The sequence below is a fragment of the Garra rufa genome, chromosome 22 (assembly GCF_049309525.1).
Source record: "Garra rufa chromosome 22, GarRuf1.0, whole genome shotgun sequence".
Classification (NCBI taxonomy): Eukaryota; Metazoa; Chordata; class Actinopteri; order Cypriniformes; family Cyprinidae; genus Garra; species Garra rufa.
Genome location: NC_133382.1, coordinates 19023476 through 19039152, shown reverse-complemented (window position 1 = coordinate 19039152; position 15677 = coordinate 19023476). Strand labels below are relative to the sequence as shown.

The 15677-nt window shown below is 39.9% G+C and overlaps 1 protein-coding gene across 3 annotated transcripts in view; it reads left to right on the top strand.

The window, feature by feature from the left end:
- Positions 1–746: 746 nt before the first annotated feature.
- Positions 747–15677, top strand: part of plxdc1 (plexin domain containing 1) — a 238696-nt gene continuing 223765 nt past the window's right edge. For all 3 annotated transcript variants that reach the window (XM_073828567.1, XM_073828566.1, XM_073828565.1), the window contains exon 1: positions 747–911. In XM_073828567.1, coding sequence (XP_073684668.1) covers positions 836–911 — 76 coding nt within the window. In that variant the 5' untranslated portion in view covers positions 747–835. The remainder of the gene's footprint in view (positions 912–15677) is intronic.

Sequence of the window (15677 nt, the reverse complement as noted above, 5' to 3'; positions counted from 1 at the left end):
ACAATAATCACTTTGCATTACATACAAAACTGGACTATTTTAATAGCTGAAACAATAGTGCAGGGCTCTTATGTGTGTGACAGCAATGCTCACCGTAAATAATACTAATAATTGTAATTATTATAATTATTATTTTAATTTGTAGACTAAATAAATGGGTGCACTTAAGACAGTAAACTGTTTATAATGAATGCTTTATTTTTAAATAACCTTTTACAGCTTTGGAAATGTGTTATACTATTCATTCTTAACACATAGACGAATTTTGGCAATTTTTTTTATAAGCTTTTCACCCAGAGTTAGATGCATGCTTCACTGTTAATGTTATTATTAAATAAGGCCTCTTATTACATTGCATTCAGTTTAAGAGCAAAGGAATGACAACATAACATGTAAATAGTTTGTTTTGTATTGCTTTTTACCTTTTCTTCTCCAAACTCTATAGTTTTTTACAAAACTCAGGCGATTTTATATTTAGAAACATAAGGCAAAGCACCACCAAGCATTTGTGCTTAGGGCACCCCGGCTAGCGCCGGCACTGCTCCTGCCGTACCATGCATTTTAATATCCCACAATTCACTGAAATATGAGAAGGCAGACAAAAGTCAGAACCCCTTTTCAGAGTGAAAAAGCCAGAAGGCAGGGAAGAACAGAGGGTGGGGAGAAAGAACGAAGAGAAGGAGGGGAATAAGTCCTGGAAAAAGGAGAGTACGTAAAATGCGATTCAGAGAGAGGAAAGAGGTGACAGGAGGAGGGAGAGGAAGAGCGAGAAGACAAGAGACTACAGAAGCACATGAAGTAGAGTGGAGAGCGAGAGAAGGATTGTGGGGTAGACATGGGTCTGTGTGCCGTACTGTTGATTTGTCTCTCACAGGCAGAGCTGACCAGAGTGTGGGCACAGGAGCAGAGAGGTAAGACATTTTTAAACACACACAAAGATATGATGGCTTAACAACATATGAGACATGCTCGGATTCAATGATCTAAACATCATAACCCTCCCACACATACAGCAGTATTTGAGTGGTTCATTTTTTTTAGTCCAAACCATTAAATGACAAGCAACTATGTTTATACACAGATAATAATGGGCAAATATTTTAACTGATCTTGTTGGTTTATCTGTACTTAATCCTGATGTTCTATTGAGATTGCCTGTTATGTTTGGGTCACAGAGATATCAATGATGTATGTATAAAAATACTAACTATCAAAGAAAGAAATAAATCTATAATAATAAATAAAGACTGTCATTCAGTTAATGTAAAGTTGCTCCTGTAGAGGTCATTTTGAAAAATCATTAACAAAGACACCAACAACAAAAAATATTATTGATTGTTATAAAAATATTGTAATATTATAAATTTTAACATAATTACATAAGTCATCTTTGTATGAATGTATAATTGTTGTTTGTGTAATTAAGACAATTGTATATATATAAGAAATGTATTTATTAATACCTTCATGCATTCATACTCATTTAATCACACATTTGCACAATTCTTGTTTCAATGTCAGTATAAATGCAGTCATTGCAAAATCATAAATGCAAATAATTTGGTGATTAACTGAAGCCTTGGTGAGAGGTGTAGTAGAGCATGGAACTAGCAACACGAAGGTCATGTTTTCAATTTCCATGCAAGAACTAAAAATAAAAGCTTTAATGCAACATAAGTTGCTTTGGATAAAAAAAAAGACTTTATAAATATATTAAAGCTGCAAAAAATAATATCTTTTCATTAGTTTGTCAAACATAAAGTTCTGCCCCAGACTCACACATTTGGTTGAAAGCTGCTGTTGTCTTTCAAGATTACCTCTTTGTCTATTGAACAACAGTGTGTGTTTCTATGCATGTATACCATAGTGCAGTTATGATGGTTTTTACTTTCAGTCCTGATGTCTCTAAATGGCTTTATAAGTCAGAGAAAATGACTCCTGCATTGGACGCTGAGGTTTGTGTTCTAAAGGCTGGCTTGACTTATAAAGAATACAGACCAAGAATCCCCCTTCCCAGTCTATATCAAATTTATGTTCAACAGATGTCAATCAGAGAACAGGAAAAGAGCAGTAAAATGTTTCTGGGTCATGCGACATGGGGCTTTAGCAACAAAATGTCCCTGTTGGCCAGGGTTAGAAGTTTTTATTTTTCATTCAAGCATTCTCAGAAGTATCAAAAGACCAACGTCATGTAAACCATGTGCATATGTGCTCTGTACATAATGAAAAGTCCTACACATCATCTTGGTCTTTTTAATAAATTAGCTTTATATTCTTTCTCTCTCTTTTTTTCATGGCAAACGCCCTATGTGTGTGTGTGTGTGTGTGTGTGTGTGTGTGTGTGTGTGTGTGTGTGTGTGTGTGTGTGTGTGTGTGTGTGTGTGTGTGTGTGTGTATTTCTGTCCTCCTTGGAGATACTGTATTTTTAGAGGGCCTGGTTCTTCTTCTCTCTACCAGGCAGCGCTGCTCTACTTTCAGTGGCCTCTCTGTCCCTCCCACACATCCCTTCTTTCTGGTCCCTCTGAGACATGTATGTGTGCATGATATACAGAGTGTGATATTCAACAAAATCTGTTACAGGAAGTTAATGAACAAATGTACATAAGGGCTGTGTTTGAACATGACCCTGAAAAAGAAAAAGCACACTGTGACCTATGACACACTAAACAAAATTGTATACAACACCTAAACATTACCACATGCTATACATACCTAAGGCATGCATTGCTAAAATTTGTCACCTTTCTTGTTTCAAGCTCACGTTAAGGCTAGTCACTCGCAGAAATTGACAAACTTCAGACTGGTTTAAAATGTGGTTCTACCAGTCATTGTGTGTGCACTGTTCTGGGGTGCGTTTCCCGTACAACGACATAACTCGCTGGTTAACCTCCTTAGTACGATGCATCTTTGTGGAAACGAACTAGCTAGTCACGAGTGTTTCCCGAACACGGTCGCATCTCCGTCGTTTGAACCACATTAGTTCAACAACTTAGGGCCATTGTTAATGACGTCACCGAGTAATAACTTCTGCTATTTAACTTATTAGAGATCTCAAAAATGCAGCTATATTGAACATGGCACCAAATGACTAATTTACTATTTTTGTTCCCTGTCATTTCGCTTTATTTGATGTTTGATTCATTGCGCGTTCTCTCTTACGTCATACTCCGGGGTTCCCTCAGGCATTTGTGTACATGCGCACTATTCATAAACAACGCTTATAAAGGACGCACAAAAATACATAGAGTAAAATGCATTTATTTTTAGATAAAATTGAGGATATAGATTGTACTGTGTGTTAGCTTGCAAACCGTGACCAAGAACATAATTTATTAAGCCCACATGTCTTAATAACAAGCAACGATGCTTCTAACCACAGGTCGAGAGCTGTAGTTCCAACCACGTAAGTTTGTGGCGCTGTTTGCGAATGTTCGTTTGAAATATGGTGTTGAGAAACACCCAATCGTTGAACTATGTTGGTGACGACAGAACTTGCAACCATAGTTGGCTAACGATGCTTTTGGGAAACGCACCACTGGATAGGAAGAATCTGTTCTGGAAGATCAGCAGTGAGCTAGCTAATGACATTATGTAAAAGACTGCAAAAGGACTATGGGACACAGAAGAAAAAAAAAATCAAAACTGCAGTTCATGTCTTCAAATCAGTCTCATTCAAGATTTTGTTTAGCTTGTTCTCATGTTCTGTGCTGATCAGTGCAAAACAATTGCAAACATTTCCTCCATGTTGGTTGTTGACCTGTTGCTTGCGTGAGATTAAAACTAAAGGGATCAGGCAAGAGAAATTAGTTGTGCAATGTGCACACACACAACAGAATACAAATAATTGATGTAAAGTTTACAAGTGTCTTGTGTAACTAAACAAAAATAGGCATGCAGCAATTTTGTTGTTCTGCAGGTTGCATAATTCTTGTTTCATTATCAATATTAGCTAATTTGAGTGGGTATTGGTTGGAAATAAGATTTAGGCTTAAAAAGTATTTTGTATAAACAGGCGATCCTGTAGCTTAAACAGTAGAGCATAGTGCTAGCAACACTAGGATCTGTACTGTTAAACTGGTTTTGCCTCACCACATTTTACATTAGACATCAAGTGGTGACTGGACAATGACTCACAATGTGATATGATACACAATATGATTTTTTTTTAAATTAACAAAATGAGATTTAATTGTTTACTATTGTCATCTTGCATTATCGACACACTAGTTTTCTGTTTAAAGGTGCAGTATGCAATATTGACAGCTAGTAGCTGAAATAGGTACTGCAGTCCAGATTCAAAATATTGTTTCTCCTTCCCCCTCCCCCTCAGACGCAACACTCCAGCGAGTTGTCAGATTGAGGACATGCAACGGGAATGAGTTAAAATGACAATGGAAGGAGACAAGTTGATTTATCCTTATGTTTATATTTCTCTGGTCTTAAAGCTTTTTAGATGGATGCCAAGGCTTTTTAGGTCGGGTAGGATCTGCAATCTTTGACCCAGTTGGTTTGCTGGCTTCCATGGCAGTAATAAGCTGTTTTCCACTCTCCAATACTATTGGTTAAACTGGCAGTTGGTGGAATGTCACAGACCAAATCAAAACAAAAACAATAAATAACTGATTCTAGCATTGTTTTTGGAGGAAACAATTTTTATGCTTTGGTACAGTCAAAACTTACATAAGCACCTTTAATTTTGTAAAGCTGCTCTGACACAATCTGCATTGTAAAAAGTGCTAAATAAATGTAACTTGAGTACTATATTTATTATATTTAACCCAGAAATAAAATAAGGAAAAGTCTCAGTTACATATAGTAACCCTCGTTCCCTGATGGAGGGAACGGAGATGTTGTGGTGAATGTACGACACTAGGGGTCACTCTAGGGAGCCCAAACACCTTTGACATCATTGAGAAAAGGCCAATGAAATTGGGTGTGCAGAATTTGCATAGCTGGCCACGCCCCGGACATCCGGTTATAACGATCTGCTCACTCGTTCTGTTCTGAGTAGTCAAAAAGCATTGCAACCCACTCAGAGGCAGTCTGGAGTTGTGGCATGAAGGACACAATGCCTCCATCAGGGAAGGTCACCTCTTTGTGACCTTCCAATGCCCAAGAACTTGACTTGCTCCCCACTGGAGAGCTGCCACATGCAGAGGTCCTTGAGCCGGAGCCTTTCCTCATAGTAAACAGTAATAAAAACAGCTGAGAATCTTGGAAGGGCGTTGGGACAATGACTGTTAGAGCCTGTCTCAAAGGAAACACCACATCTCTTGGGAATATAGGTGGGAATACACATATGGGGCTGCATTAGGAGCCACTATACAGTATGGACTGGATTCGGGGGACTGCAGTGACCATCTGATCCGGATACAGACTGGATCTGGCAGCTACGGTTACCTTGGAATAAGAACAAAACAGACTAATATTAGTTCCGGTATACCTAATTAATGCAGCCTAACAATCCTTTAACGGATTTGGATTATAGAAATATGGTAAGTGTAGGCCAGGTTAAAGGGATGTGTCCTTATGCTAGATTTAAACCAACATAGTGTGTCTGCCTCCCGAAGAGTGTTTGGTAGTGTCACACTTGAGACACCAATGAGATCAAACACAGTAATATAATAAAACAGTCAATGGTTTTATTGTAGATGCTGAGAAATGACAAGCTAGAAATTGTAAGTTGGAGACAGTTCTTAACTGAATGTCATTGAATGAGGTCGGCAAATAGCACTGAGCGTCCTTGGCACGATAGAGTGAAAGAACCAGCAAAACACAATGGATAAGTAGCCACATGAGCGCGAAGAAGGTCTGGAGAAACGCAAGGTAGTGAACGGTAGACCAGACAGGGAGTGAATGAGAAGAGAGTCCTTTTATACATTGGATAACGAGGCGGGCCAGGTGAAAGTGATTAGAATTCGAGGGAGGGATCACGTGAGAGTCGGGGTCCTAGGGACGGTGGTGGCTGTGGTGAATGCCTGACATTACCCCCTCCTCCTTTCAGTGCTCGGTAATCGATGCATGGCCTGAGTCCCTCATCCTTCTTGCCCACAAAGAAGAAGCTGGAAGCGACCGGTGAGGTAGATGGAAGGATGAAACCTTGTTGAAGGGCCTCATTGATGTAATCCTCCATCGCCTGGTGCTCCAGGATTGACAAGGAGTAGATCTTTCCTTTAGGAAACTTGGCTCCAGTCAATTGCACAGTCCCATGGGGTAGTCGGGTGGCTGCCTGCTTGCTAAACACACCCTGCAACGCCAAATAATCAGGGGGAATCTTTGATGATGAATTAGTTTCAGGACTTTCAACAGGTAGAAGCTAAAGGCGGTAACAGCTTTCTGTGGGGTACTTCCGTAAGACAGGTGGAAATGCAGTATTTACTCCAGCGAATGATGTCACAAGGATCTCATCTGATCTCAGGAGAATGTAACTGCAGCCAGGGGCATCCCAGGATGATGCAAACTGTGGATTCCTCCAGTACCAGAAACCGCATATCCTCCTTATGAACTAAACCAATCTGTAGTGAGATGGTGGGTGAACAGAACTTGACTCTCCCACACCCTAGTGGTTTTCCCTGTATCGTCTTAACTGCGAGTTCTTGTGGAATGCGTTGTGGCTTGAGATTGAGTAAGTTTATACATGCTTGGGAGATGACGTTGCTGGAAGAACCTAAATCAACAAGAGCAGAAACACAGACACATTGTTCTGAAGTACCCACTTTGACCGGAAGTACAGATAGTTGCATTATGTCAGTAGTCTCATGAATAGTACTCACCACTGGGCGTGGGAGTCTAACAGAACAGGTCTTAATCAAATGACCGGGGTTGCCACAATATAGGCATAATCCAGATGACATTCGACGATGGCGTTCTGTACGTGTAAGACGAGCACTGTCCAGTTGCATCGGTTCTGGTACTGGAGAGCAGGCAGCGGAGGGAGCAGACTGAGGAGCAGTTTTAGTAGGCTGGTAGGCGACTAGGCATTGCGAAATCTGGGTGGTACATTGTAGAAATGCCTCTAATCCAATAGAATCGTAATAGAAAGCCATGGCTGATCGGAGTTCCACATTGAGACCCTGTCAATAAGCACACAGGAGTGTCGTCTCGTTCCAGCCACTAGCCGCTGCCAGCGTGCGAAATTCCAGGGTGTACTTGTCCTTGTTGTAAGTGTAAGAGCTGATCGGCATTGGATAGCGTCCCAGTAGCTGTGCTAAAAACTTCAGCAAAATTATTAGTGAACTGTTCATATAAGTTAATGACAAGTTAGTTTACAAGAGTCTAGTGCAACTAAACAAAAATAGGCATGCAGCAATTTTGTTGTTCTGCAGGTTGCACAATTCTTGTTTCATTATCAATATTAGCTAATTTGAGTGGGTATTGGTTGGAAATAAGATTTAGGCTTAAAAAGTATTTTGTATAAACAGGCGATCCTGTAGTTTAAACAGTAGAGCATAGTGCTAGCAACACTAGGATCTGTAGTGTTAAACTGGTTTTGCCTCACCACATTTTACATTAGACATCAATTGGTGACTGGACAATGACTCACAATGTGATATGATACACAATATGATTTTTTTTAAATTAACAAAATGAGATTTAAGTGTTTACTATTGTCATCTTGCATTATCGACACACTAGTTTTCTGTTTAAAGGTGCAGTATGCAATATTGACAGCTAGTAGCTGAAATAGGTACTGCAGTCCAGATTCAAAATATTGTTTCTCCTTCCCCCTCCCCCTCAGACGCAACACTCCAGCGAGTTGTCAGATTGAGGACATGCAACGGGAATGAGTTAAAATGACAATGGAAGGAGACAAGTTGATTTATCCTTATTTTTATATTTCTCTGGTCTTAAAGCTTTTTAGATGGATGCCAAGGCTTTTTAGGTCGGGTAGGATCTGCAATCTTTGACCCAGTTGGTTTGCTGGCTTCCATGGCAGTGATAAGCTGTTTTCCACTCTCCAATACTATTGGTTAAACTGGCAGTTGGTGGAATGTCACAGACCAAATCAAAACAAAAAACAATAAATAACTGACTCTAGCATTGTTTTTGGAGGAAACAATTTTTATGCTTTGGTACAGTCAAAACTTACATAAGCACCTTTAATTTTGTAAAGCTGCTCTGACACAATCTGCATTGTAAAAAGTGCTAAATAAATTTAACTTGAGTACTATATTTATTATATTTAACTCAGAAATAAAATAAGGAAAAGTCTCAGTTACATATAGTAACCCTCGTTCCCTGATGGAGGGAACGGAGATGTTGTGGTGAATGTACGACACTAGGGGTTACTCTAGGGAGCCCAAACACCTTTGACATCATTGAGAAAAGGCCAATGAAATTGGGTGTGCAGAACTTGCATAGCTGGCCACGCCCCGGACATCCGGTTATAACGATCTGCTCACTCGTTCTGTTCTGAGTAGTCAAAAAGCATTGCAACCCACTCAGAGGCAGTCTGGAGTTGTGGCATGAAGGACACAATGCCTCCATCAGGGAAGGTCACCTCTTTGTGACCTTCCAATGCCCAAGAACTTGACTTGCTCCCCACTGGAGAGCTGCCACATGCAGAGGTCCTTGAGCCGGAGCCTTTCCTCATAGTAAACAGTAATAAAAACAGCTGAGAATCTTGGAAGGGCATTGGGACAATTACTGTTAGAGCCTGTCTCAAAGGAAACACCACATCTCTTGGGAATATAGGTTGGAATACACATATGGGGCTGCATTAGGAGCCACTATCCAGTATGGACTGGATTCGGGGGACTGCAGTGACCATCTGATCCGGATACAGACTGGATCTGGCAGCTACGGTTACCTTGGAATAAGAACAAAACAGACTAATATTAGTTCCGGTATACCTAATTAATGCAGCCTAACAATCCTTTAACGGATTTGGATTATAGAAATATGGTAAGTGTAGGCCAGGTTAAAGGGATGTGTCCTTATGCTAGATTTAAACCAACAGAGTGTGTCTGCCTCCCGAAGAGTGTTTGGTAGTGTCACACTTGAGACACCAATGAGATCAAACACAGTAATATAATAAAACAGTCAATGGTTTTATTGTAGATGCTGAGAAATGACAAGCTAGAAATTGTAAGTTGGAGAGAGTTCTTAACTGAATGTCATTGAATGAGGTCGGCAAATAGCACTGAGAGTCCTTGGCATGATGGTATGAAAGAACCAGCAAAACACAGAGTAGTAGCCACATGAAAGCGAAGAAGGTTTGGAGAAACGTAGGGTAGTGAACGGCAGACCAAACAGGGAGTGAATGAGAAGAGAGTCCTTTTATACACTGGATAACGAGGCAGGCCAAGTGGAAGTGATTAGAATTCGGGGTAGGGATCACGTGTGAGTCGGGGTCCTAGTGACGGTGGTGGCTGTGGTGAATGCCTGACAGATTGTTTCAGTGTTTAGGCGCTAAATAAGAAAATCTGCCTCCCGCAATTGATTTTGATATTCTAGGTATTAGCAAATTGCCAGAGTTTTGAGAATGCAACGGACATGAGGGACTATAATGTGATAAGAGCTCGCTCAAGTATTGAGGAGCTGAACCATTGAGGGCTTGAAGTAATTAGCAAGATTTAAAAAAATATACGATGTTTAATAGGTATCAAGTGCAGTGTTGACAGAACCGGGCTAATATGGTCATACCTTCTGGTTCTAGCTGGAGTTTGTTTATTAAGCATGCAGAACATCCACCCAATAAAGCATTACAAGAATCTATCCTTGAGGAAAAGCATTAAAAATTCTCCACCTGTCACGGTTGCCGGGGGTGAGGAGCCAGAGGGAATCACAAGGAGCCAGGAGATAAACGTAAACTAAGTCTTTAATAAATAAACATAGGAGAACCAGAAGAATAACAACCTCTACATAACATTAACACCGGACAATGAACCTGAGGGAACAAACAACTTATTTAAGGACTGGCAGAGGGGTGTGGCATGTTAACAAGACAGGTGTAACCAAACAAGATAACGAGGGGAAAGTCCAAATATGGGCATAAGATGAAACCAAAACAAACTGGACAATAGGGGGAGATAAAGGAAGAAACCAAAACATAGGAACCACAGGGGGGGAAAACACTAGGAAAACACCACAAAACAGATTATAATCCTGACACTACCATAGGAAAGGAAGAATTGTATAAACTTGTTAAATCATCTAAACCAACAACATGTATGTGAGACCCTATTCCATCTAACCATAGATCTTCTTCTGAATATTATTAATTTGTCATTGTCATTAGGATATGTCCCTAAAACCTTCAAACTGGCTGTTATTAAGCCTCTGACAACTTGAAAAACACAACTTGACAAATTAATTAAATACAGACCGATCTTGAATCTCCCTTTTGTGTCAAAGATACTAGAAAAGGTAATATTCTCACAACTATGTTCTTTCTTAGAGAAAAAATGGTAATGTGATGTGTAATGTAAATATATACAGTCAGGATTTTGACCGTACCAAAGTACTGAGACTGTTCTCATTAGAGTTACAAATGACCTGCTCTTATCATCTGATTGTGGTTGTATCCCTCTAGGTCAGTGGTTCTCAAACTGGAGTACGTGTACCCCAGGGGGTACGTGAGGTGATGGAAGGGGGTATGTGAACAAAATGCTGAGTTTTACCATTCATTTAATTCTAATCCAATTTAACCCTCTGGGGTCTGAGGGTGTTTTGGGGCCTTGAAGAAGTTTTGACATGCCCTGACATTTTTTGCTTTTTTCAGTATCTTAAAAAACATATGAATGGCCTAAATCTGATTACATTGTAATCAGCATATATTGGGCTGCGATAATATGTAAGCAACATGAATGTACATGTTTGTGTTTTTGAGAAAACAACGTTTATCCATGCTTAGTGAAAAACTAAATTTTTGAAGTCACTGAAATAAGGTCATGAAACACATACAGAATATTTGTTCACAAGACTTTTGAGAACTGGATGTGGTAGGCTAGATTTTTTTCTGCCAAATGATGTGAAATTCATCTAGTTCACTTGTTTACACAAAACAGTATATAGATTTAATTTTTTTAAGACACTTTTTGTTTAGAACGACTATGCAAGGAGGCGTGAATGATCATGAATAATGCTGTGATTTACACCTGAGAAGACAAAGACCTGCATAATGAGCCGCATAATGAGCTATTCAGTCAGATGTTGACTGAGGGAACTAAGAAAAGAATGAAGGAGGGAAGTAAGGACAAAATATGTTAATAGCTTATGTTGAATAGATTTATTTATCACGCAAAATAACTTGAGATTCACTTGTTAACTTCTTTAACATCTGAAGTTGGTACAGTGCTCTCAGGAAAACAGTTTGAGAAGACTCAAGTAAATGTCAGCAGGATTCATCTGTTGAGCAGGTATCAGATCACTAAAAAACAACAAAAACAAAACATCTGTGAGCATGTTAATATCAGGAGCATCATACTATTTATATATATATATATATATATATATATATATATATATATATATATTATGATTAACGTAAAAAGGAGATCAGAGAAACTTGTGACAATAATAATTGTTTATCGCGTTAAACATCCATTCGAGAACACAGTATTACTAATACATATTGTCTAAACATACACTCAGTGTAAACCCTCATATTACATCCTATTGTTGTAAGATACATTAATAACTAAATAAATAATATGATCTTATAGTCATAAACATAAGCATGCTTTGTGTGTATTATACAATACAAAGAAACTAGGCTATATTATAACTGTTAAGCTTAAACGTGAACACTATTACCTTTATATTGCATCATTCTTTATTGTATAGACCAGGGATCCTCAAATCTTACCCTGGAGGTCCAATGCACTGCAGAGTTTAGCTCTAACCCTAATCAAGAACACCTGAGAATGCTAATCAAGGTCTTCAGGATCATTAGAGAATCACAGGTAGGTGAGTTTCATCAGGGTTGGAGCTAAACTCTGCAGCGCATTGGACCTCCAGGGTAAGATTTGAGGAACCCTGGTATAGACTATTAAAAACATCCTGGCATCATAAGACATTTAGATGCAGTGAAATGAAACGTACTTTATAATGTTTCACTTGCTGTAGTCAGGAATTATAGTTGGCAAAAAGTCTTAACTGGTAAAATGTGTGCACATTCTGTCACAGTAATAACTAACTAGTAGGCTAATAAAAGAAAAAAAGCTTACTCATGTAAATATCTCCTCTGCTGGATCGCGCCATGTCTCACATAATGTTCATCTTCTGAAGTAAGTTTTATTCCTGACAGCGCGCCTTCTTCCAGAAAGGACTAATGCCGAGTTCAGACTGCACGATTTTCAAAGCAATCGCGTCACAGATGTTTTCACACTGCATGACTATCTGGGGTAGCATTCTGTCGCTGCTGTGTTCACACTGCACGATGGATCGGCGACAGGGGGTTTCAAACTGCATGACTTTACAATAGGAAGAATCGGCGACAACTTTGTCCCGGTCCGCAAACTACGTCTCACAACCAAACACACGCGAGAAGTGACATGGAAACAACGCGAGGTCAGGCGTGGAAGTTCTCACATGAGACTGGTATTACTATAAAAAAAAGGTAGCCCGCAAGAAGCTTGTCATACAAATTGCATGTGCACTCATTTGCAGCGAAAAGAAAAGAAGCCGAAGCTATTCTTGTTGATACTGTGGTCTATACCTTCGTAACTCCTCCCCCAACTTCCCGCTGGCCTGGATGTTGCTGTCTCTTTGGCTGTAGGTAATCGCCGATGTGATTTTCAGTCAGATCACCTTTCACACGGAATGATTTTGAATCGCCGACAGGTCCAGATATTTAGCATGCCAAATATCTCACGGGTGTCGGCGACATGTTGGCGATTCTCTCAGATCGCGTCTTTGATAGTTCACACTGTGTAATTGTCACTCACATGAACGAGCACCGATTTGCCTGTGATTTCGGGCATTTGTCGGCGATTTCTCAAAACCTGCCGGCGAGTCAAAATCGGGGCTAAAATCATGCAGTCTGAACTCGGCATTAGTAGCCCGGATGAACTTGAAAGAAAAATCTTTCTCCTTTGTTTACCGTGATGTAGGCGTCCACTTTTGGCATGGCGCCCTAACATGGACGATTAGAATATGAAAAGCGAATATCTCATGGGCGTGATCTAATTAAAAAATAATGAAGCAGACAGGAGAGACTGGACATTGTGTTGGTTTCATATGGATTACTTTATCACAGAATATTTGTTTTCGATAAACGTGTATACGCGTTTTGTGGCAGTTTCCCAAAAGGAACTTCAATTACTCGGTCATTTCTGATTGTACAGATAAAAGCAGTACATCAATCGAATCTGTAAAGGGTCTACTTTTATTTGTATATACTCACAAAAACAAAAAAACATTGTGATTTTGCAAAATAAAGAAAACAAAAAGGGTGTGCTGTCTGCCGCGTTGATCTCCGTGATCTTCATTCAGAAACGCGTCAGTAAAATATACTATAACTCAGCCAATACACAACACAGAGACATGAGCAATATGTCTAGAGAAAGCTTGATATGTATGTTTTTAATGAGCAAGATCAAGAAAGTCCCTTGTATGGTCCTCGAGGGAGCATTCCCCCTTTCCATGCAGAGGAGGATGACAGTGTCACAGTCTGGTGGGTTGAGGAGTGGAGATGGAGGAGGAGAACTGGAGTAAATGAATATTATAAAGTTTATTAAATAAAACACTGAATATAATTACAAACAAACAAAAACCAGGAGCATTAAACGAGAACATGTAACATCAACGACGGACAGCTGGGAGTGATCAGACACAGACTTAAATACACAGAAAACAAGGCGTGGTTACAAACAAGATAACGAGATGACAAGGGGAAAATACAAATATGGGCAAGACTGAACCAACTAAACACAAACCAAAAGGGGGAGACAAGGACTAAACCATATGGACTAGAAACAGAAGGGGAAAAACATTGGGAAAACAGAACAGAACAGAGACAAAATACTGACAGACAGTGGGTATATTCATGAAATTTATACAAAAAATGTTAAACACTTTATTTTAAGGTGTCCTTATTACAGAGTAATTACCTAGTTGTAGCACAAGAAGTAGTAAGTACAACGGCTAAGTTTTACTCTGTTATAAGGACACATTAAAATAAAGTGTTAGCAAAAATATGTATTCCATAGAATTTATACAAATTGAAAAGAGGAAGTAAAGACTTAATTAACTGAACACAGGTGAACAAAACGAACGTATCAGGACAACACAGGAAACTAGGTCAATGAAAGACTAAGGCAGAAGAACAGGGACACAAACAAAAGTCCATAACTGTGAGAGTTTTTTTTTTTTTTTTTAAGATTAACAGTCTTTAATAAATCCACAGACAGGTAATTCCATACAAGGGAAGGCTGGTGACACAAATAATGTAGACATTCACGATCTGACAACTTTAGACCTGAATTTTATCACACAGACCAACTGAGGGTAGTAATGAGACCCACCTGAATAGAATAAGGGAAATCAAATCAGTGACCAAACACAATGGTGAAAACAGTGCAAACAGTGTCCAAACAGACTGATGGTGTGACAGCAGCCCTAGCAAATGCTAACAGAATTTTTATTTTTAGGTGAACTTTATGTTCAAGGTCACAGTAAAACAGAAGTAACGACAGATCTTTAGGCCATGTATTCCTGCTATTGGTTCCTCTGTTCCATGTGTCATGTTTTGATTGGTTTATTTAGTCATGTATCTTGTTTCTCATTGGTTTGTTTATGTCATGTGACCTGTATTGTCTAGTATAAATGGCCCCAAATCTGTTGTAAATCTGCTGTCGGTGAGTGTCTGTTCCATGCCATGTCTTTATCTGTTTGTTCAAATCAAGTCAAGTCAAGTCTCTGTTTGGATTGGATTGGATGGTTGTTTGGATTAGGGATTATCACTGTAAATAAAACTGCGCATCTCGTCGTTCAATGGATTAATCATTACAGAATACGTAACCTTCATTATTACCCAACAGATCGCCTAGTTCGACTACGTCAGGGGAATCGTCCCATTGAGCACTATGTATCTGATTTTTGTGAACTCTGTTGCCTGGTAAACTTTAAGGACTCTTTTCTAAAGGACATTTTTTATTTTGGTTTAAACAAGGACATATGCAAAATGCCATGCAATACCCATCACTGGACTCTGGTCCGTTATATTGATTTTGCTTTGCTTTTGACTGGCTCTACATTTACTGTGGGGATAGCTGATGAGGAACTCTGCTAATCTCCAGTATCTGCCACTCCACATCCACCACATTTACCCGTCATGTCTGCTGTTCCGAAGCCTGGTCATGTTATGTCTGCTGCTTCAGGGCCTGTTCACGTCAAGCCTACTGCTCCAAGGCCTGATCACATCATGTCTGCTGCTCCAAGGCCTGCTCCAGGGCCTGCTCACGTCATGCCTGCTGTACAAAGGCCAGCTCAAATCAAGCCTGCCAAGCCACAGCCAGCTCAAATTAAGCCTGCCGCTCCAGGGCCAGCTCACCCCATGCCTGCTGCTCCAGGGCCTGCTCAGGCCAAGCCTGCCGCTCCAGGATCTGCTCACGCCAAGCCTGCCGCTCAAAGGCCTGCTCACGCCATGCCTGCCCTTCCAGAGTCTGCACCTGTCATGGCCGCCCTTCCAGAGTCTGCACCTGTCATGGCCATGGCTACCTGAGCTCCCTGAT